Source organism: Pelophylax lessonae, assembly GCF_965119305.1.
Source record: "Pelophylax lessonae genome assembly, chromosome: 2".
In the NCBI taxonomy this organism is placed as follows: Eukaryota; Metazoa; Chordata; class Amphibia; order Anura; family Ranidae; genus Pelophylax; species Pelophylax lessonae.
This window is the reverse complement of record NC_138769.1, coordinates 19,071,448-19,093,269: the sequence shown is the minus strand read 5'-3', so window position 1 is coordinate 19,093,269 and position 21,822 is coordinate 19,071,448. Positions and strand designations below refer to the sequence as shown.

The 21,822-nt window shown below is 46.9% G+C and overlaps 1 protein-coding gene across 1 annotated transcript in view; it reads left to right on the top strand.

The window, feature by feature from the left end:
• SPICE1 (spindle and centriole associated protein 1) overlaps window positions 1-19,266 on the top strand; it is a 70,349-nt gene extending 51,083 nt beyond the window's left edge. The window contains exons 15-18 of the mRNA XM_082247264.1: window positions 3,305-3,476; window positions 9,038-9,140; window positions 12,850-12,934; window positions 19,162-19,266. Coding sequence (XP_082103390.1) covers window positions 3,305-3,476; window positions 9,038-9,140; window positions 12,850-12,934; window positions 19,162-19,215 — 414 coding nt within the window. The 3' untranslated portion in view covers window positions 19,216-19,266. The remainder of the gene's footprint in view (window positions 1-3,304; window positions 3,477-9,037; window positions 9,141-12,849; window positions 12,935-19,161) is intronic.
• Window positions 19,267-21,822: the final 2,556 nt, after the last annotated feature.

Sequence of the window (21,822 nt, the reverse complement as noted above, 5' to 3'; positions counted from 1 at the left end):
TGCCATGTTTTTCCTTAACTTTAGGAGTATTGAATTAAAATTCATGGAAGTCCGATCAGTACATTTTTTAATTCCAGCAGAGGTCCGAATTACATGTTTGTGCGATGTCTCAGGAGCTTCCAATCACAGCTACCTCCAATCATTTCCTCAGTCCCCCACTTCGTCACATCAGTTTCCCTTTCACATGTCTACTGCTACACATCATATCACTCCCCCCCCCCCCCCCCAACAGCACTGCCCCCTTCTTCACATCCAACCCAACCCCCCCCCCCCCCCCCCCACAGCACTGCCCTGCATAATATCACCCCCTTCTCTATAGCACTGACTCCCTTCACATAAACCCCTCCACAGCACTGCCCCCTTCTTCACATCCAACCCAACCCCCCCCCCCCCCCCCACAGCACTGCCCTGCATAATATCACCCCCTTCTCTATAGCACTGCCCCCCTTCACATAAACCCCTCCACAGCACTGCCCTCTCTTTACATCACTCAACACCCCCCCCCCCCCACAGCACCGCTCTGCATCACATCACCTCCCTTGCCCACAGCACTGCCCCCCCCCCCCCACAGCACTGCCTCCTCTTTACATAACCCCCCCCCCCCAGCCCCAACAGCACTGCCCTGCATCACATCACCCCCCTTCCCCAGACCACTTGCCCCCTTAACATGACCTTTCCCCTCCTTTGTGTCATCCGGAAAGTTACCTCATTCAGCTCCCACTCCTGCCCTCCATCCAGCGCGGCTGTGCCTCCCGCTCTCCGTTCATTGCTATCCTGCCTCCTGCTCTCTGTTCATTGCTATCCTGCCTCCTGCTCTCCGTTCATTGCTATCCAGCCTCCCACTCTCCGTTCATTGCTATCCAGCCTCCCGCTCTCTGTTCATTGCTATTCTGCCTCCCGCTCTCCGTTCATTTCTATGCTGCCTCCCGCTCTCTGTTCGTCGCTATGCTGCCTCCCGCTCTCTGTTCGTCGCTATGCTGCCTCCCGCTCTCTGTTCGTCGCAATGCTGCCTCCCGCTCTCTGTTCGTCGCTATGCTGCCTCCCGCTCTCTGTTCGTCGCAATGCTGCCTCCCGCTCTATGTTCATTGCTATGCTGCCTCCTGCTCTCTGTTCGTCGCTATGCTGCTTCCCGCTCTCTGTTCGTCGCTATGCTGCCTCCCCCCCACAGCACTGCCTCCTCTTTACATAACCCCCCCCCCCCCCCAGCCCCAACAGCACTGCCCTGCATCACATCACCCCCCTTCCCCAGACCACTTGCCCCCTTAACATGACCTTTCCCCTCCTTTGTGTCATCCGGAAAGTTACCTCATTCAGCTCCCACTCCTGCCCTCCATCCAGCGCGGCTGTGCCTCCCGCTCTCCGTTCATTGCTATCCTGCCTCCTGCTCTCTGTTCATTGCTATCCTGCCTCCTGCTCTCCGTTCATTGCTATCCAGCCTCCCACTCTCCGTTCATTGCTATCTAGCCTCCCGCTCTCTGTTCATTGCTATTCTGCCTCCCGCTCTCCGTTCATTTCTATGCTGCCTCCCGCTCTCTGTTCGTCGCTATGCTGCCTCCCGCTCTCTGTTCGTCGCTATGCTGCCTCCCGCTCTCTGTTCGTCGCAATGCTGCCTCCCGCTCTATGTTCATTGCTATGCTGCCTCCTGCTCTCTGTTCGTCGCTATGCTGCTTCCCGCTCTCTGTTCGTCGCTATGCTGCCTCCCCCCCACAGCACTGCCTCCTCTTTACATAACCCCCCCCCCCAGCCCCAACAGCACTGCCCTGCATCACATCACCCCCCTTCCCCAGACCACTTGCCCCCTTAACATGACCTTTCCCCTCCTTTGTGTCATCCGGAAAGTTACCTAATTCAGCTCCCACTCCTGCCCTCCATCCAGCGCGGCTGTGCCTCCCGCTCTCCGTTCATTGCTATCCTGCCTCCTGCTCTCTGTTCATTGCTATGCCGCCTCCCGCTCTCCGTTCATTGCTATCTAGCCTCCCGCTCTCCGTTCATTGCTATCTAGCCTCCCGCTCTCTGTTCATTGCTATCTAGCCTCCCGCTCTCTGTTCATTGCTATCTAGCCTCCCGCTCTCTGTTCATTGCTATCTAGCCTCCCGCTCTCTGTTCATTGCTATCTAGCCTCCCGCTCTCTGTTCATTGCTATCCTGCCTCCCGCTCTCTGTTCATTGCTATCCTGCCTCCCGCTCTCTGTTCATTGCTATCCTGCCTCCCGCTCTCTGTTCATTGCTATCCTGCCTCCCGCTCTCTGTTCATTGCTATTCTGCCTCCCGCTCTCCGTTCATTGCTATGCTGCCTCCCGCTCTCTGTTCGTCGCTATGCTGCCTCCCGCTCTCTGTTCGTCGCTATGCTGCCTCCTGCTCTCTGTTCGTCGCTATGCTGCCTCCCGCTCTATGTTCAGTGCTATGCTGCCTCCTGCTCTCTGTTCGTCGCTATGCTGCTTCCCGCTCTCTGTTCGTCGCTATGCTGCCTCCTGCTCTCTGTTCGTCGCTATGCTGCCTCCCGCTCTATGTTCAGTGCTATGCTGCCTCCTGCTCTCTGTTCGTCGCTATGCTGCTTCCCGCTCTCTGTTCGTCGCTATGCTGCCTCCCGCTCTCTGTTCGTCGCTATGCTGCCTCCCGCTCTCTGTTCGTCGCTATGCTGCCTCCCGCTCTCTGTTCGTCACTATGCTGCCTCCTGCTCTCTGTTCGTCGCTATGCTGCCTCCCGCTCTCTGTTCGTCGCTATGCTGCCTCCCGCTCTGTTCATTGCTATGCTGCCTCCCGCTCTCTGTTCTTCACTATGCTGCCTCCCGCTCTCTGTTCATCGCTATGCTGCCTCCTGCTCTCTGTTCGTCGATATGCTGCCTCCCGCTCTCTGTTCGTCGCTATGCTGCCTCCCGCTCTCTGTTCGTCACTATGCTGCCTCCCGCTCTCTGTTCGTCACTATGCTGCCTCCCGCTCTCTGTTCGTCGCTATGCTGCCACCCGCTCTCTGTTTATTGCTATCCTGCCTCCCGCTCTCTGTTCGTTGCTATGCCGCCTCCTGTTCTCTGCTCTGCCTAGAGAATAGCGGAGGCCAGGGTTAAAGAATTTGCTCTGATATGATGTGGCTGAGGAGACAGTGGCTTGGTCCGAATTCAGGCCGTTGCCCACCATTTAGTGATGACTACTTTACATGAATATTTTTATTGATTTAGAATGTGCTTCTGAACTTCCTAGAAAGACCTCTGCACCAGGACTAGGTTTTCCTTCTGGGCATTTTAAGGGAAGTCTTGTGTAAGCGCAGCCAAGACATTGGAAGTTGAAATTCTCTTTTAATTCTTCCCAGCAGGGTGTCTCATTGGTACCGACTCCCAAGACTCTAGAGCAGAGGATCGCAGAGCTAAACCTGCAGAGCGTCGAGGCACGAAATAAACTTCTAAGCCTGATTGAGCAGCAAAAACAAAGCGCCGTCATCTCGCCAGCCATTTCCCCCATTACACCTCAGAATGAGGACTCGGGTGAGAGGCCAGGATGTTTATTCCCATTGTATGAATTCAATATAGGATATCCTCTTAAATCTGACCTCTGGCCTTCCTTCAAGCTTCTTTACTTGTACCAACTCCTGGACTGACATTGCTTACTCTGATTTCACTGCACACTGTGAGCTTCTCACAATGTGCATTAGAAGCTGTAGTAAGTGATTATGGCCCACTTCATTTCCTGGTTGGAGGATGTCCAGCGTCATCTTTCACCGCACACTGCAATCTTTCTTGTAGCCGGCCTCACCCTACAAGGCTGGGACTGAAAGAAGCCTGCTGTGGGTAATATTTCTATTTAGCTTTTAGTCAGAATACTTGTTTTGGGCTCAGAATGTCAAAATTATAGTTGAAGCTGTTTTTTTTTTTTTCAGAGTGGGGCACTTTTCATGAATGAGCCCCATATACAGTATCTGCGGGCACCATTAGACCTCTACAGACTCCCCATGTTGGAACAGTGTGGGTTGTCCAGGATTGGTTGTCCTGGGAAGTTGCCGCAATTTCCGCTATCCGAGCTGTATGTAGAGTTTATTAACAAAACCAGATAGTTGAATCAGTTGTAAAGACCATTTTTGTTTTTATTAACCACTTAAGCCCCGGAAGATTTTACCCCCTTCCTGACCAGGGGTTTTTTTGCGATTTTTTTTTTTTTTTTTTACTGCGTGATTTTAACGGACAATTGCGCAGTCGTGCGACGTTGTACCTAAACTAATTTGATGTCCTTTTTTTCCCACAAACAGAGCTTTCTTTTGGTGGTATTTGATCACCTGTGCGTTTTTTTTTTTTTTTTTGATCATGCGCTATAAACAAAAAAAGAGCGACAATTTTGCAAAAATAACAATATTTTTCACATTTTTTTTTATATGAAATTCCCCCCCAAAAAATGTAAAAATCAAAATTTTTTAACATTTTCGGCCAATTTGTTTTATGCTACATATGTTTGGTAAAAAAAAATTGCAAAAAGCGTATTTTGATTGGTTTGCGCAAAAGTTATCGCGTTTACTAACAAAGGGAAAGATTTTTGTCATTTTTGGTGTTTTTTTTTTTTTTTTTACGAGTAATGGCGGCAATCTGCGTTTTTTTTTTTTGTTTTTTTTTGCGGGACTGCGACATTGTGGCGGACAGATCGAACCCTTGACTGACATTTTTGACACTTTTGGGGTTACCAGTGACATTACTGCAGTAATCAGTGCTATACATATGCACTGTTACTGTAAAAATGACACTGGCAGGGAAGGGGTTAACTGTATTGGAGAGGGAGGGGTTAAGTATGTCCCTAGGGGCGTGCTTCTAACTGTGATTGGCTGTGGCTATTGGTGTAAAAACAGAGATCAACGATCCTACATAGTAGAACCGTCTGATCTCCATTTTTACACAGGGGAGAATGACAGGCGGCTTTGTTTACATCAGCCGCCTGCCTTTCTCCCTTCCCGGCGAACGATCGCGATTGACCGGCGGACATCGGGTCCGCTGATCACACGCACTGACTTGTTGGTGAACGAGCCGGGGCGGGCGCGCGCCTCAGCGGGCGCGCCCTAGCCCGCTATTGGCTCACAAGCCAGTGACAGGCTAGTGACGTACCGGTACGTCACTTTGCCTGGCCGGGGCTGAATGGCGCAGTATATGTACTTGCGGCGGTCGGCAACCGGTTAAAATAAAAAAAAACGGTCTACTTGCTGTGTGTAATAGTATTGCACAGAGCAGCCCCAAACCGCCTCCTCTGGGGTCCCCCACCTGTACTCTGGACTGTTCCTCTTTGTCCCCAAAGGAAGCCAATTCCTAGGATAGAACACGTGGGCTTGCTCCTGAGCTGGGCTATGTGCATCCATTGACACACAAAGTGGCTCCGCCCCACTCCTTCCTCATTGGATTTTTCTCAGCCAAGCCTGTGTGAGAGAGGAGAGAAGAACTGCAGGTGAGGACAGGGCTGGATCAACACATGACTCAGGAAAGTATTTTTTTTTTTGGGGGGGGGGGGGAACAGGCACTGAAAGGTTTTTAGATTGATACATGCTTCAAGGTAAAAAAAAAAGTATGACTTTAGAACCGCTCTGATAGTAAGTTTTCATTCACACCGGTGGGACTTGTCATGCGATATAACAGTTCCAAATTGCATGAGAAGTCGCACCCCATTGCCGGCAATGAAACCGTTTATATTGCCGCGACTCATGACGCATCGATTATGAAGAAGGTTCCTGCACTACTACAGGTTTCATTGCATCTTACATAGACTTCTGTTAAATGAAGTCGCAAGCCGCAGTGGAATCGCGTGAAAATCGCACTGATGTGTGGCTTTGAGATCGGGGTGCAGTGGCGCGATTTCAAAGCCACACCGGCATGAACCAGAGCTACATGTTATGTTGGGGATCTCTAGCTATACTTGACCTGTGCTGACATTTTTTTATCCAATCAAAAGCAAGGAGACCAGCTGCATTTCATTGATGTCAGCATGAATAAAACTTTATTGTTCTGGACAAAGAATACAGAGGGCTGCTACCAGCTACTGCTCTGTTGGGTGAGATGCTTAGCGTGAGGATGTTCTGTATTCTTTTAAATAGTTTTTTTTTTTTTCATGCTGACGTTATTGGAGAGCGACGGATCTTTTCTGCCTTTGCGTACAGGAACGAACGCGCTTGTGTCCACAGACGCGGAACACTGGAGTTGGGAGTGGCGGTTCTTTGTTGTAATTTTTTTATTTCTCTTACGTCCTCTGACAGTCGCCGCCCACTCATACAGTCGTCATTTATGGGTATTGACCTCTTATCCACAGGAGCAAGCTAGGCATAAGATTTGTTAAAATGCAAAACAATTTGCATAGACACACCTATAGGGGGCTGTCCCTCTAGTCCAATACCCCCCTGCTAGCAGCATTCCCAAATCAGTTTGTCTTTTGCCTAGTCAGGAGTAGGCAGGCTTCCCTTAGCTGGGGCTACAGTCTCAGCCTTTTCTTCTGTTTTCTTCATTTTTATTTCTGCTAAGTGATTTTTCTTTACACTGATAGCTTTTTATTTGTTCCTGTGCTTAGTTTGTCAGACTTCGGAAGACTACAGCGTTTGCGGAGCTGGGAATCGGACTGGTTGTACTAGAGCCTTACGGAATCCCAGCCCGCCATCGAGTGTTTAGCAGGCTATGCATACGCCCTGGCCTCGCAAATGACCTGTCCCTGTCCTCAGAGACAAAGCCCGTGAAGTGGCCACTTCGCTAGGATGTCTCAACTGCGGTACGCCGCGTGTTGCTAGAATCCTGTTTGGCTGACGGCACCCCCACCATCAGGGGTGGGAGGCTTCCCGTCCCAGAGAGGCACCCACTCCACTGGATTGGTAAGTACCATGCTACCCCCTCTGTCTGTGACAACGCAACTGCGGTGGCTTACATCAATCACCAAGGGGGCACCAGGAGTGCCCGGGCGACCCAGGAAGTGACCAAAATTCTGTCTTGGGCCGAGGCGCAGGTCCCAGCGATTTCGGCAGTTCACATTTCAGGTGTGGAGAACTGGCAGGCTGATTATCTGAGCCGCCAGACCCTGGACCAGGGGGAATGGTCCTTACACCCGGAGGTGTTTCAGATGCTGTGTGTGCGTTGGGGGTCCCCGGATGTGGTCTCGTCTAGACAACAAGGTGGGAAGGTTCGTGGCAAGAACGCGCGATCCTCTGGCAGACGCCTCGGATGCGCTGGTGGTGCCTTGGAATCGGTATCACCTAATTTATGCCTTCTCAGTTGTTGTCCAGGTTCCTTCGAAGGTTGGTCTCAGAACCGAAGTTGGTGATTCTGGTGGCTCCAGACTGGCCGCGCCGGTCTTGGTACGCGGACATCATGCAACTGGTCGTCGAGCCTCCCTGGCGGCTCCCGTTACGAGACGATCTGCTGTCTCAGGGGCAGATCTTCCATCCTGCTTTACAGTCGCTCATCGGAGGTCATTCCTACCCTGCTCAAGGCTAGGAAAGCCTCGTCCGGTAAGATATATCACCGTACTTGGAAGGCTTATTTTGCCTGGTGTGAATCGCCGGGTTTCCATCCTCGCTCCTTTTCGGTGGTGAGGGTGTTAGCCTTCCTGCAATCTGGTGTGGACCGGCGTCTTGCGCCTACCACTATTAAGGGTCAGTTGTCTGCGCTGGCTATTCTTTTCCAGCGTCCTTTGGCGTCAAACTCTTTGATCCGCACCTTTATTCAAGTGGTGCGTCATCTGGCTCCCCCTAGGAGAGTGCCTTTACCTCCTTGGGACCTGAATTTGGTCCTGTCCGTTTTGCAACGTCCTCCTTTTGAGAACACCAGGGAGATTCCTCTGCCTGTGCTGTCACGGAAGGTTGCCTTTCTGGTGGCGATCACATCTGCTCGCAGAGTGTCGGAGTTGGCGGTCCTGTCCTGCTGCTCCCCTTACCTGGTTGTTCATAGGGATAAGGTGGTCTTGCGACCTCACCAATCTTTCCTTCCTAAGGTGGTTTCTGATTTTCATCTTAACGAGGATATTGTCTTGCCTTCGCTGTGTGCGAATCCTAAACATCCTAAGGAGTTTGCCTTGCATTCCTTGGATGTGGTACGTGCGATCAGGGTTTACCTGTCGTCCACCGAATTCTTCAGAAAGACTAATTCTCTTTTTGTCCTTCCCGAGGGCCCTCGGAAGGGTATGACTGCGTCTGCGGCAACCATTTCAAAATGGATCAGACAGACGATTGTACAGGCATATTCAATTAGGGAACGGGTGCCACCCTTCCCTGTCAAGGCGCACTCTACCAGAGCGTTGAGTGCGTCCTGGGCTTTCCGACATCAAGCTTCGGTGGCCCAGGTGTACAAGGCAGCGACTTGGTCGTCCGTGCACACTTTTTCCAAATTTTACAAACTTGATGTTTTGGCATCGGCAGATGCCTCCTTTGGCCGCAAAGTTCTGTGTGCGGCAGTGCCTTGATGGGGACATAGCGTTAGTCTGTCCCCGCCTGTTGGGATTTGTTTCCCCTTTGTTGATTTGCTTTCCTGGGTTTTGTTCACTCCTGTTGAGCTTTTCTGTTACCCAGGGTTTCTTACCTTTCTGGTTCAGATGAGATTCCTTTCTCTGACCTGGGTGCTGCGTTGCCTTTGTGACGGTTGCGCTTCCCACCCCTCATGTCTACACTGCTTTGGGACATCCCATAAGTGATGACTGTATGAGTGGGCGGCGACTGTCAGAGGACGTAAGAGAAAACTGAATTTTTGTAAGAACTTAACGTAAAATTCTTTTCTCTGAGTCCTCTGACAGTCGCCGCCCCCGCCCCACTTTTTTTTTTATTTTTTTGGACTATTTACTGCTTTCTACCAAACTGATTTGGGAATGCTGCTTGCAGGGGGGTATTGGACCAGAGGGATAGCCCCCTATAGGTGTGTCTATGCAAATTGTTTTGTGTTTTAACAACTCTTTTGCCTAGCTTGCTCCTGTGGATAAGAGGTCAATACCCATAAGTGAGGACTGTATGAGTGGGCGGCGACTGTCAGAGGACTCAGAGAAAAGAATTTTACGGTAAGTTCTTACAAAAATTCCGTTTTTTTTTTAATCCAATGCTTTATATTTGCAGGAAAAAGGGAACGTATTGAGGCTGTGATCCCAATGCCTCGTTTTACTGATTCCTCCATCGAAGAGACCCCGTCTCCGGATAGCAGGAGCAGCAGCGGACGCAGGTAGGATTGTATCTGCAGACCAGATAAAACAGCTGATCAGTCTGGGAGTGGGAGGGCAGTGACTGGGGAATGGGAGAGGAGAGTCAGGGTGAGGGTGATGGACCCGGGCATTACCAGGGCAGATATCTAGGTAAGGAATTAGGGTTGGTGCTGTATAGAGAATGTATTGCAGGATCTCCATCCTGCAATACATTCTCTATACAGCACCAGCCATAAATATAAAATCATGAACATAAATTTATGAATGTACATAAAGTTCAAAAGTTATTTTGCATAAGAGTCCTTTCACACTGAGGCGCTTGAAGACTTCCCATAAAATGCTGAGCGATTTTGCAGCGCTTTCCAAGCGCTATTAAGGCCTTAGTGGTGTGATTTTTTTTTTTTTTTTAGGACATGTGACTCAAAACCTGCTTCAAAAAACATTTTGAGATGCTTTTGAAGTGCTTTTCAGGCGCTTTCCCATACATTTCAATGGAAAGGGGCGTTTTTAAGGCACTTTTTTTTTTAGCTTTTCAGGTGCTTTTTTTAAAAAAACAGCCTGTAAAAATACAAACAGATAAGTGTGTAAAGTTCATATAAATCGCAAACAGTCCTTTTTAAATGAGATGAACCACCATTTGGCCATCCAGAAAGTGCACTGTACCTTGTAGATGAAACAAGGATCCTCCACCAGCTGAAACCCGAAAAACCAAAACTCGGCGTACACCTCTTAATCAATGTTGGACCATAAATTATAATGGTCCTATATGGATGTGAGATAACATGGAGGGGTGATCATCGAATGAAAGCAGTGGTCACTCAGAACCGGATCCCAGTATGTAACCCAGGAGAATGAAAAAAAAAAAAAAAAACTGACATAGTGAAGTCCATCGAACATTTAGTTTTTAACAGTAAGTAGCAAAAAGAACCTTCACATGACTTTCCTTTAATACAAATAAGCCGACAGCTTGCTGGAGTTCCTGTGCAAAGCTGCAAGCGGCGGCAAAGTGTGCGTGATGTCGTTACCTACAGGCCACATCCGACACGTTTCGTCATCAGTGACGTCTTCGGGGATGGGCTGAAGTTCCTGTTTGTATTGCATTCGTATTTAATGCTTATAAAAACTGAATGTTGGATGGGCTTCACTTTGGCACTCTATCTTCTGGGTTACACACTGGGATCCGGTTCTGAGTGACAACTGCTTTTATTTGATGACCAGCTCTCCATGTTATATCACATGCGTTTATGGCAATTCTAATTTATGGTCCATCACATTCGGTAAGAGGTGTACCCCAAGTGGTTTTGGCTGGTGGAGGATCCTTTTTTTCATCTACATTGCACAGTGCACTTGCTGGATGGCGGTTCATCCCATTTAGGCTCGGTTCACATTAGTGCGATGGCTGACATCGCATGTGATTTGCAGCGCACTGCTCTAAAAATCACATGTGATGTCTGTGCGATGCAAATTCAGCCATACAGATTGTATGGCTGAATTCGCATCTGATTCGGGACAAACACGCACAGGACCCTTTTTTGGGTCCACAGCAGAATCGGATCGCATGGTGGTTCACACTTATGCAATCCGATTCATGTCCGAATGTCAGTTCGCACTGCAATATGTGAACTGATCTGGGGGGTGTCGTTAACTTTGAATTGACACCCCCAGCGATTCGCATATGGCAGTGTGAACTGCCTGCCTTGGGAATGCGATGCGGGAACCCACAGTGGATTCGCAGGGTTCCCGCATCGCATAAGTGTTAACCCGGGACTTAAAGGACTCTTTGCGATTTATATAAATATTACACACTGATCTGTTTGTATATTTACAGGCTGTTTCTTTAGAGCCCTTTTACACTTAAGCGCTTTTCAAGCACTTTGCTGCTAAAAATAAACCTCTGAAAAGCTCACGAAAACCTATTCCTATTAAAATCAATCAATGCTTTCACATTGGGCCGGTGCGCTGGCGGGGGTGGAGCAAAAAATCCTGCAAGCAGCATCTAAAAGCAGCATTGGAGTGCTAAAAAAAAAAGTGCCTCAAAAACACTCCTCTCCATTGAAATGTATGGGAAGCGCCTGAAAAGCACTTCAAAATGGTTTTTAAAGTCACATATCCTAAAAAAAACAGGCATCGACCCCAAGGTTTGCTCTTGGATACGGAACTGGCTAAAAGGGCGTGTCTAAAGGGTAGTAATAAACCGCGCATAATCAGACTGGTCTGAGGTGGTAAGCGGGGTCCCCCAAGGCTCAGTCCTGGGACCAACCTTGTTCAATTTATTCATAAATAGCATTGAGGACGGGATCAGTAGTTCAGTTTTTGCAGATGACACAAAATTGGGCAGGGCAATAACTGCACAGCATGAAGCAGATATCCTACAGAATGACCTGGACAAAATAACGGAGTGGGCAACGACTTGGCAAATGAGGTTTAATGTGGAGAAGTGTAAGGTTTTGCACTTGGGGACTAAAAACATAAAAGCACAATACACGCTAGGAGGGGAACCTTTTGGGGGAATCAAAAATGGAGAAAGATCTGGGAGTCTTGGTTGATGATAGATTAGGCAACAGCATGCAATGTCAAGCTGCAGCTGCCAAAGCCAGCAGAATATTAGCATGCATAAAGAAAGGGATGTATTCCAGAGATAAAACTATAATCCTTCCACTTTATAAAACTCTGGTCCGACCGCATCTGGAGTATTCTGTCCAGTTCTGGTCGCCAGTCCTCAGGAGGGATGTGTTGGAGCTGGAGAGAGTCCAGAGAAGGGCAACTAAACTAAATAGGGGATTGGAGGACCTTATTATGAAGAGCGTCTGCAATCACTTGATTTATTCTCCCTGGAGAAGAGACGCCTGAGAGGGGACATGATAGCAATTTATAAATACCTCAATGGTGATCTCAGCATAGGAAAAAAGCTATTCAGTCGCAAGGATTGCATGAGGACTCGGGGGCACACAGTGCGATTAGAGGAGAAGTGTTTTAACCTCGGGCAACGCAGGGAGTGCTTTACTGTTAGGGCTACAAGATTGTGGAATTCTCTACCACAAGAGGTGGTTTCTGCGGGTAATATGGTGGCTTTCAAAAGACTCTTAGACATACATCTCAAGGATCAGAACATTCAGGGGTATGTGAGATGATTACAGCCACACACACCTAGACAGGTTGAACTGGATGGACTATTGTCTTTATTCAACCTCACCTACTATGTAACCATGTAACTAACGCCTCAATAGTGCCTGAAAAGCGCTCGGCGTTTCATGGGAAATTTTTAAGCGCCTCAGTGTGAAAGGCCTCTTTTGCACTTTATGTATGTTCATGCATTTATGTTTATGAATTTATGATTTTTATTATCTATTAGCGCTGCTTATAGTTTATACGAGTTATAGCTGAGGCTGCAGAAGGAGGGGGCGAATGTTGGCATGCACATATAAGAATATGAGGCTGGAATCTTCATTTGCAGTGTGTGTAATACGTGGCCAGTGTGGAGTTGGACAATAGAGCCCTATTGGTTGCAGCAGGGATGGTTAGGGAACTGCCGCAGTTCTGTTCCCGAAAACTCAGCAAGGAATCCAAAAACTGCACTGACCTGAAAAGCCAAGTCCTGAGCTAACTAAAACACATACGGGTTGTCACTGCTAACTGCAGGCCTGGCACACAATGAACACCAGTATGCTTAGGGGGTTGTTGGTGACTTCCTAATCTGACACTTTTTTTTTGTATTTCTGCGCTCTATAGGTCCAGTGCATCTCGCAGGTCCGGGTCATCAGTGAGCAGTGTGTACAAAGAAGTGAGAGGCATGGGAAATGCAGCGTGGACAAAGGTACGATGGGTCAAGTATTGATACTACTTTGTAAATACCAATACCAGGCAGAACTAGGAATACACTGGGTACATGTGCACTTTAAAGCGGAGTTCCGGGCTCAGAAACAACTTTGGCCCATCTGCTTGCTCTGAATGCCCTGAAAAACGAATGGATGCTGCCGAATTGTTTATTTTTTTCACTTACCTTGTTTTTTGAGAAAGTACACTTACCTTCCTTCTACTTCCTCCCTCTTCGGCTGCGGCCCGCGCCGTCTCTTCCTGTTTGCGATGACTCCTGGGAGCCGAACGTCATCGCTCCCAGAAGTCAATGCGCCTGCACCGGCCCCACTTGTCAGTTCCGGTGTTGGCACCTCATTCCCTGCTAAACAGCTTCTTGGCATGCCCAGAATCTGTGCAGGGATGACGCGCCTGCATCAGAAGTGAAGAGCGGGGCCGGTGCAGGGCATTCTGGGACAAAGAGGACGCAGAAGAGGACGCGCTGGCTTCAGCTGCCCACATCCGAGATGGCAGGGCTGGAGAAGACATTTTCAAGGTTAGTATTTCTTCTTACAGGTAAGTGCAACCCGGGACAGATCAGAGGATATCCATTGTGGAATGCACTAGCCCTGACTGTCCCGGGGGGATTTTTATCTAAATTTCACCCCTGAAGCCGGAACTCCGCTTTAACCACTTGACCCCCCCAGGGCTTTTCTGGCACTTTTTGATTACATGTAATGATCAGTATTTTTTTTGCTAGAAAATTTTAGAACCCCCAAACACATTATTTATTTTTTTTAAAGCAGAGGCCCTAAAGAAAATAAATTGGTGGGCTATGCAATTTTTTTTTATGTCACACGGTATTTGTGGAGCATTTTTTTAAATACAATTATTTTTGGAAAAAGTACATTTTTTTTTTTTTTTTTTTAATTTTAATGCAGGAAACACAATAAATACCCCAATTTTTTGGTGACATATAAAAGATGATGTTGTGTCAAGTAAATAGATACCAAACATGTCAATAACAACAATAGAACAGTTCAGCGCATAATCAATAAAATAAGTGAATAATCAAATTCATAAGTGGCATAACAAAATATAATGAAATATAAGAATATTTTTATTTTTTTTATTTTGTTATGCCACTTATGAATTTGATTGTTCACTTATTTATTTATTGATTATTCGCTTATTTATTTACTGATTATGCACTGTTCTATTGTTATTTACTTTTTAGGTTTGACCTTTTTAGTGTTCAGTTTCTATGTTTTAGTTTGATTTTCTTAGTGTGGATTTTGCGATGAATATTTACTTTCACTTACCAAACATGTCAAGCTTTAAAATTGCGCACACCCATGCAACGCCAACAAATTATGTGAATTTTACTAACTATAGGCGGCGCTTTAACCACTTAAGCCCCGGAAGATTTTACCCCCTTCCTGACCAGGGGGTATTTTGCGATTCGGCTCTGCGTGACTTTAACGGACAATTGCGCAGTCGTGCCACGCTGTACCTAAACGAATTTGGCGTCCTTTTTTTCCCACAAACAGAGCTTTCTTTTGGTGGCATTTGATCACCTGTGCGATTTTTTTGATCATGCGCTATAAACAAAAAAAGAGCGTAAATTTTGCAAAAATAGCAATATTTTTCACTTTTTTTTATATGAAATTCCCCCCCAAAAAAATGTAAAAATCAAAATTTAACATTTTCGGCCAATTTGTTTTACGCTACCTATATTTGGTAAAAAAAAATCGCAAAAAGCGTATTTTGATTGGTTTGCGTAAAAGTTATCACGTTTACTAACAAAGGGAAAGATTTTTGTCATTTTTGTTGTTGTTTTTTTTTAACGCGTAATGGCGGCGATCTGCGATTTTTTTTTTTTTTTTGCGGTACTGCGACATTGCGGCGGACAGATCGGACCCTTGACTGACATTTTTTACACTTTTGGGGTTACCAGTGACATTACTGCAGTAATCAGTGCTATATATATATGCACTGTTACTGCAAAAATACACTGGTAGTGAAGGGGTTAACTTTATTTGAGAGGGAGGGGCTGTGTGTGTCCCTAGGGGCGTGCTTTCTACTGTGATTGGCTGTGGCTTGAGCTGGAAGGACACTGATCAACGCATCTACATAGTAGATCCGTGTGATCAGTGTCTTTACACCGAGGAGAATGACAGGCAGCTTGTTTACACAAGCTGCCTGACTTTCTCCCTCTCCCCCGCCGATCGCAGAGTGGCCGGCGGACATCGGGTCCGCCGGTCACACGCGCGGGGGGGGTCCGTGACCACGCGGGAGCGCGCCTCCGGGGGCGCGCGCGCGCTCGCTCCCTAGACCCTCACAAGCAAGCGACGTAGCCCTACGTCACTTTGCCTGTGAGGGGCTGACCGCCGACGTAGATAGTCATGCGGCGGTCGGCAAGTGGTTAAAAGCCTTTACAGGCTACCACTTTCGACTTACAGAGGAGGTCTGGTGCTAGAATTACTTCCCATGATCTGACATTCACGGTGATACCTCAGATGTGTGGGACGATCGCTGTTTGCCTGTGTGCGTACGCCTTTGCACAAGAGCACGGAGGGGAAGGGGGCAGTTAAAATGTTTTTTTTCGTTTTTTTTTTTTTTTTCGTTTTTTTTTTTAAACCACTTCCTTACCACTGGACATCATATGACGTCCTGGGCTTTAAAGCGGAGTTCCACCCTGAAAAAACTTTTTCCGATAAAAATACCCCCGGGACAGTCAGGGCTAGTGAATTCAAGCAATGATAACCTCTGAACTGTCCCCTGTTTAACTTACCTTTTAGAAGAAATACTTACCTTGAAAATGTCTTGTCCAGCGCTGCCATCTCAGGTGTGGGCAGCTGAAGCCGGAGCGTCCTCTTCGGTGTCCTCTTCAGTGACGTCGGAGTCCCAGAATGCCCTGCACCGGCCCCGCTTGTCACTTCCAGTGCAGGCGCGTCATCCCTGCACAGCTTCTGTGCATTCTGGGCCAGAAGCTGTTTATCAGGGAATGACGGCCCTGGAAGTGACGAGCAGGTCGGTGCAGGCGCATTAATTCCTGGGAACGATGACGTTCAGCTCCCAGGAGTCAATGCAAGGAGGAAGTGATGGCGCGGGCCGCGGCCGCAGAGGGATGGAGAGGAAGGAAGGTAAGTATATTTTCATCAAAAAGAAGGTAAGTAAAACAAAAACAAAAAATTTTAAATTATCGAATTCTTTTTCAGGTAAATTAAAACAAGCGGATGGGGAAAAGTTGATTTTGAGGGTGGAACTCTGCTTTAAGTGGAGATATCTGAATGATGGGTGCAGCTGCAGGCATCATTCAGATATCATTTTTTTTAGCCGAGGATTCCCTGCACCGTAAGAACAATCATAGCCGGCTATTCAGCGATCAGCCGCTGGCAGAAGTACACCATATAGACTGCCGAAGATCAGATGGTCCCCGGCAGTCCCTATGACTCTCGGAGGCCCGGGCACGACATTATGATGTCATGCCCAGACTGGCAGTTGTCAATACTGCCATGATCTTGGCTGGATAGCCAAGATCATTTTTTTTTTTTTTTTTTCAGGCTTTCTTGCCTGTAGGAGAGATCTGAGGTCTTATTGACCCCACATCTCTTCATAAAGAGGACCTGTTGAGCACTATTACTATAACAAGGGATAACATTCCTTTGTAAAAGGAATAAAAGTGATAAAAAAAAAATTAAAGGGAAAGTGTGATTAAAAAAAAAAAAAAAAAAAAAAATTTAAAGTGCCCCCCCGTCCCCGTGTGCTTGCACGCAGAAGCGAACGCATGCGTACGTCGCGGCCACATATGTAAACGGTGTTCAATCCACACATGTGAGGTATCGCTGCAAACGTTAGAGTGAGAGCAATAATTCTAGCCCAAGACCTCCTCTGTAACTCTAAACTGGTAACCTGAAAAATGTTTAAAGCGTTGCCTATAGAGATTTTTAAGTACCAAAGTTTGGCGTTATTCCACGAGTGTGCACATCTAAGTGTAACATCTATCTATCTATTTACTCAGCGTAACATCATCTTTCACATTATACAAAAAATTTGGGCTAACTTTTTAGTGTTTTTTTTTTTTTAATTCATAAAACTGTTTTTTTTTCCCAAAAAAAAATGCGTTTGAAAAATTTCTGCGCAAATACCATGCGACATAAAAAGTTGCATTGACCGCCATTTTATTCACTAGGGTCTCTGCTAAAAAAAAATATATATATATATATATATATATATATATATATATATATATAAAATGTTTTTGGGGGTTCAGAGTAATTTTCTAGCAAAAAAAATGATTTTTACATGTAGGAGCGGGGTGCCAGGAATGGCCCGGTATGGAAGTGGTTAAATAAATAAAAATACTTATTTTTACACTGTCGTTCACTTTTTTTATTAGCACGTTTTATTGCTGTCACATCCCAAAGGACTGCTAAAAAATGAGAAATCTACAACTCATGACACATTAGTGTGACAGTCAGTGGGAAGAATGCTCCTTACTCTTGTCATCATTGGGAAGAATTACCCTCCTTACATAGAGCTAAAAGGAACAATGGTGTCATTGGGAACTTATCTGAGAGGCAGAAATTGCCTATTGCTCAAGGAACCCCTAGCAACCTCAGGAGGAACCCTGGTATAGAGATTGGTTGGATTGGATATACTAGGTAGGTGATCATTGTAGGTCCTCATATTAGTTTTGGTACATCTAAAGTATAAGATTGTATGGCAGATGTAATCTATGGCCTTAGGCAGGCCATAGATTATGCCATTTTCTTTCCTTCACCCATGGGTTAAAGAAAATCTCTTTATTTCCCCATCAACATAGTCAGTGTTGAATCTCTCCCGCTGCGCTAATGTATTTTGACAGTGGGAGGTTTCAGATTCCCGCTGTCCTCCATGGGGAGATCGGATGAGAGCGGACCGCCTGTCCGTTATCATCCGATCCGCTGGACGGATGGAAAATAGGGTTTCCATCCCTCTGGATTTCACAGACAGGATCGGATTGGGTAGCAGCGGGTGTCAGCGGAGATGTCACTGCTGACACCCGCCGCCCCATAGGGCTGCATGGAGCATCTGATCAGGTCTGCCTGAAAAACTGACAGGCTGACCGGATCGCATTGCCCGTGTGAAAGGGGCCTAAAGCTTTGACAATAAAACCTGGGGGCTGATTGGTTTCTATGCAGAGTTTGCACTCCCCAGTTTTAGTTAATTCCCACCCGTGTGTCTAGTATTACCTTGTGTCCTGCTATTAACCACTTGCTGACCGCCCACCGCATATATACTGCTCGGCTGCGCAAATCACCGTACCTGTGCAGCAATCCATGGAAGCACTCCTGGGGGCGAGTGCACGTCGCGGGGGCGGCGGCCGCGATTGCTGCCGGGCACCCATGACACATTTACCAGCCCTTTCCCCACTCTCCATCTTAAAGCCATCCCCCACAGCAGCCAGCAGGAAAGGGGAACCTGGCATCTCTGCGGGGGATGAGGGGAGGTCAGGAGAGAGCACAGGAGCCTGATCACCGCAGGAGGTGGATAGGAGGGGAGGCAGGGCGGCATGTCGAGGAATCGATCCCCCTGCTGAAAGGCTGCAGGAGGAAAATGGAGGGCGTCCGTTCCTCTATATGCCACCCACACTGCCCCTCCTATCTAGGTGTACAGGGGGGGGGCGCAAGGGAGTATAGGGCCTGGTCGCAGTTGGGACCCCTGTACGTACACCCCTGTCCCAATGGCTGCCAGTAACCGGAGTGGTTCAAAAAAAAAAACAAGGACCAGGCTTTTCCCAGATACCAGAATTGCACTCGGGATGAAGGGGTTTCCCAACAGTTTATCATGTGACAAACAGACCTGCCCATAGGCACTGTGAAAGGCCTGCTGGCTCTCATTATGGTGGATGTCTTAAAATTATAATATCAAAGTGCAGCACAAATCCAATACTTCCTGCTTAGTGTTAGTAGTGTATACATAGATTTTATGTTTGCCTTTTGCACAGTCCTGGGTAATATTTGTTTAGTACAGGTTGTTGATGAACTACAAGCACCTGCCATACCTGCTGATATCTCTCTCTGTTTCTCTCCTCTCCATTCTTTTCTTTGCACCCCCTTTCCTTCTCCCACCTGTTCCCTGTTGTCTCTCTGCCCCCCTCTTATCCTTCTCTGCCCCCCCCCCGTTACCCATCTCTGCCACCCAACAACCTCCCCCCCTCAAATCTCGCTCTTTGTCTCCACTGTATTTCCCCTCCTCTCACAGGTTGGAAGGCAGAAGGAAGAAGGCTGGTTTGCCCTGACTGCCCATGTTTCCTAAATACCAAGTTATTTATAATCCTATTTGATCAGTGTTCCGAAATTTTATTTTTGTTTTGTTTTTTATATATTTCTGTGTTTTAACTTATTAATCATTTATTCAATAAAAATGTTTTTTTTTTTTTATATCGTGTGTTAATTTAAAGACTGTGGAATTGGTGTCCAAAAACAAACAAGCAGAGCCGGAGCAGTCACCAGAGGTCTCTCTGCAGCTGATCTTTTCTCTGTTACTGACTTACCATTCGTAGTTCTGCACTGTGTCTCTGTGGCAGTGGCCATCTTGGTAGAGGCAGAGATTTTGATTCCTGTAGAATTGCTCCCCAAAAACTGCTGGGGAAGGAGAGCTGGAGGAAGCACAGCTTTACAGAATGGATGAAGCAGAAGCAGGGATTTCCTTGCACTGTGGGTTCTTATGTACAGCTTCCTCTCCAGCAAGGAGAACATTGAACAACACAGTAGTGACATCACCAATTATCACTCCAAATCTGGTGAAAGTAGCAACAGAGGAAGCAGTGCCGTAGCTCAGTGGTCCTCAGGACCCACTAACAAGCCAGATTTTAAGTATTACCTTGGGGAGATTCAGACTAGAATACTGCAATCACTGAGCAGCAAATCATATCACCTGGCATGTATTTCAGTTATCTTGCAAACCTGGCCTGTTAGTGGGCCCTGAGGACCAGGGTTGAGGACCACTGCCGTAGCTGATCTCACACTGCAGAAGAGAAGGGCCTAGGCACAGAAAACGCCCTGCTATTTTTCCAGAGAAATTGAAGGTGAAGTTAAGCCAAATTTAATAGTTTTGGATGTTCCCTTTTGAGATATCAAAGCTTTTTTGCTCTTAGGTTCACTTTACCTTACCCGGTAAGAGGGCCTTGCAAAATAGAAACTTATCATGAGAGAAAACATTGGTTCACCTGAAAACCAGGTTTCTGGCTTTAAGAATGATCCTCTGGTCTCATTATGTTGGGTCGCTGACTTAGGGTATCGGGTATGCAGATCGTAAGGTACTTTAGGTGCCCCCCCTCGAGGAGATACACCCCCTCTTATTTGTCCCGGTGGCTATTGACACTTGTTTGAGGAAGAAGCTGTTTTTATGGGTTTGAAACATTGCATGCTTCACTAGATTATTGATAGGCTCATTATGAGCAAGAGATGTGCTGGAGATCCCCACCAGTCTCCCCAATGGGACATGGGTTATCAAAAAGGAAAAAAAAAACGACATTGGTTCCAACCATTCTCTACTCTTTTCAAAACAAGCAAAAAGTTTTGTTTAGCAGTACACTTTAAATCAAAAATGTGTTCAGGACACAGGCAAAGTATTCATAGTAAACAAGCAAAAAGTTGGGGGAGCAAACCCTGAACGTGTATTTCTAAAGCTGATGCAGCTATGAACTAAGCGACATGCATATTAAAAAAGAATAGCGCACACATGCAAAAGAAATGACTATCATCCTACACTATCCATAAAAAAGGATGAATCCAGCCTCTCTAACCCTTGGAGATAACACTCCTTGCTGGGAGAGATGTGCTAATGCACTACAAGGGACTCCTCCTATATCTACTTGATAGTGGACACTGATAGAGTACAGGTGTGTGTGTGTGTGGGGGGGGGGGGGGGTGGGGTGCTCAACCTCAGAAGTCTGGTCAGACCGAATACATAATAAACAAGCAAAAAGTTGAGGGAGCAAACCCTGAACATGTATACAAGGAGTCCCTTGTAGTGCATTAGCACATCTCTCCCAGCAAGGAGTGTTGTCTCCAAGGGTTAGAGAGGCTGGATTCATCCTTTTTTTTATGGATAGTGTAGGATGATAGTCATTTCTTTTGCATGTGTGCGCTATTCTTTTTTAATATGCATGTCGCTTGGTCCATAGCGGCACCGACTTTAGAAATACATGTTTAGGGTTTGCTCCCCCAACCTTTTGTTTGTTTATTATGTATTCGGTCTGACCAGACTTCTGAGGTTGAGCACCCCACCCCACCCCCCCACACACACCTGTACTCTATCAGTGTCCACTATCAAGTAGATATAGGAGGAGTCCCTTGTAGTGCATTTGCACATCTCTCCCAGCAAGGAGTGTTGTCTCCAAGGGTTAGAGAGGCTGGATTCATCCTTTTTTATGGATAGTGTAGAATGATCGTCATTTCTTTTGCATGTGTGCGCTATTCTTTTTTAATAAAAGTATTCATAGACCCTGTTCATACCCTCAGGAGATTGGACACTGACAAAGCTTTCGAGGACACTCCTCGTCTATAACCCTACCTGACTCTGAGTTTTTTGCTAGGGTTCTAAGGTGTTGGGCCTTTTCTCCCTTGCAGGGAAATCACTCTTGGCTTTACTAGTTTATTGGGTTCAGGCACTGAGGACTTTCATGATACCGCAAAGGCTTATTGCCTATTGGTGTATTTATGATATACATATTATCCTTGTCTATGATCTGCATTCTCTTATAGATTAATTCCTCCTGAATAGTTATCCTGATGAAGCGGACTCCCCACGAAACATGTTGAGTAAATTGGAGGCGGACAAGTGGTCCCTCTGTGTGCGGAACTACGCGAACATTCAATCCAATGCTAGAGGAACTTTCTCTATCGCTCATTGACAGAC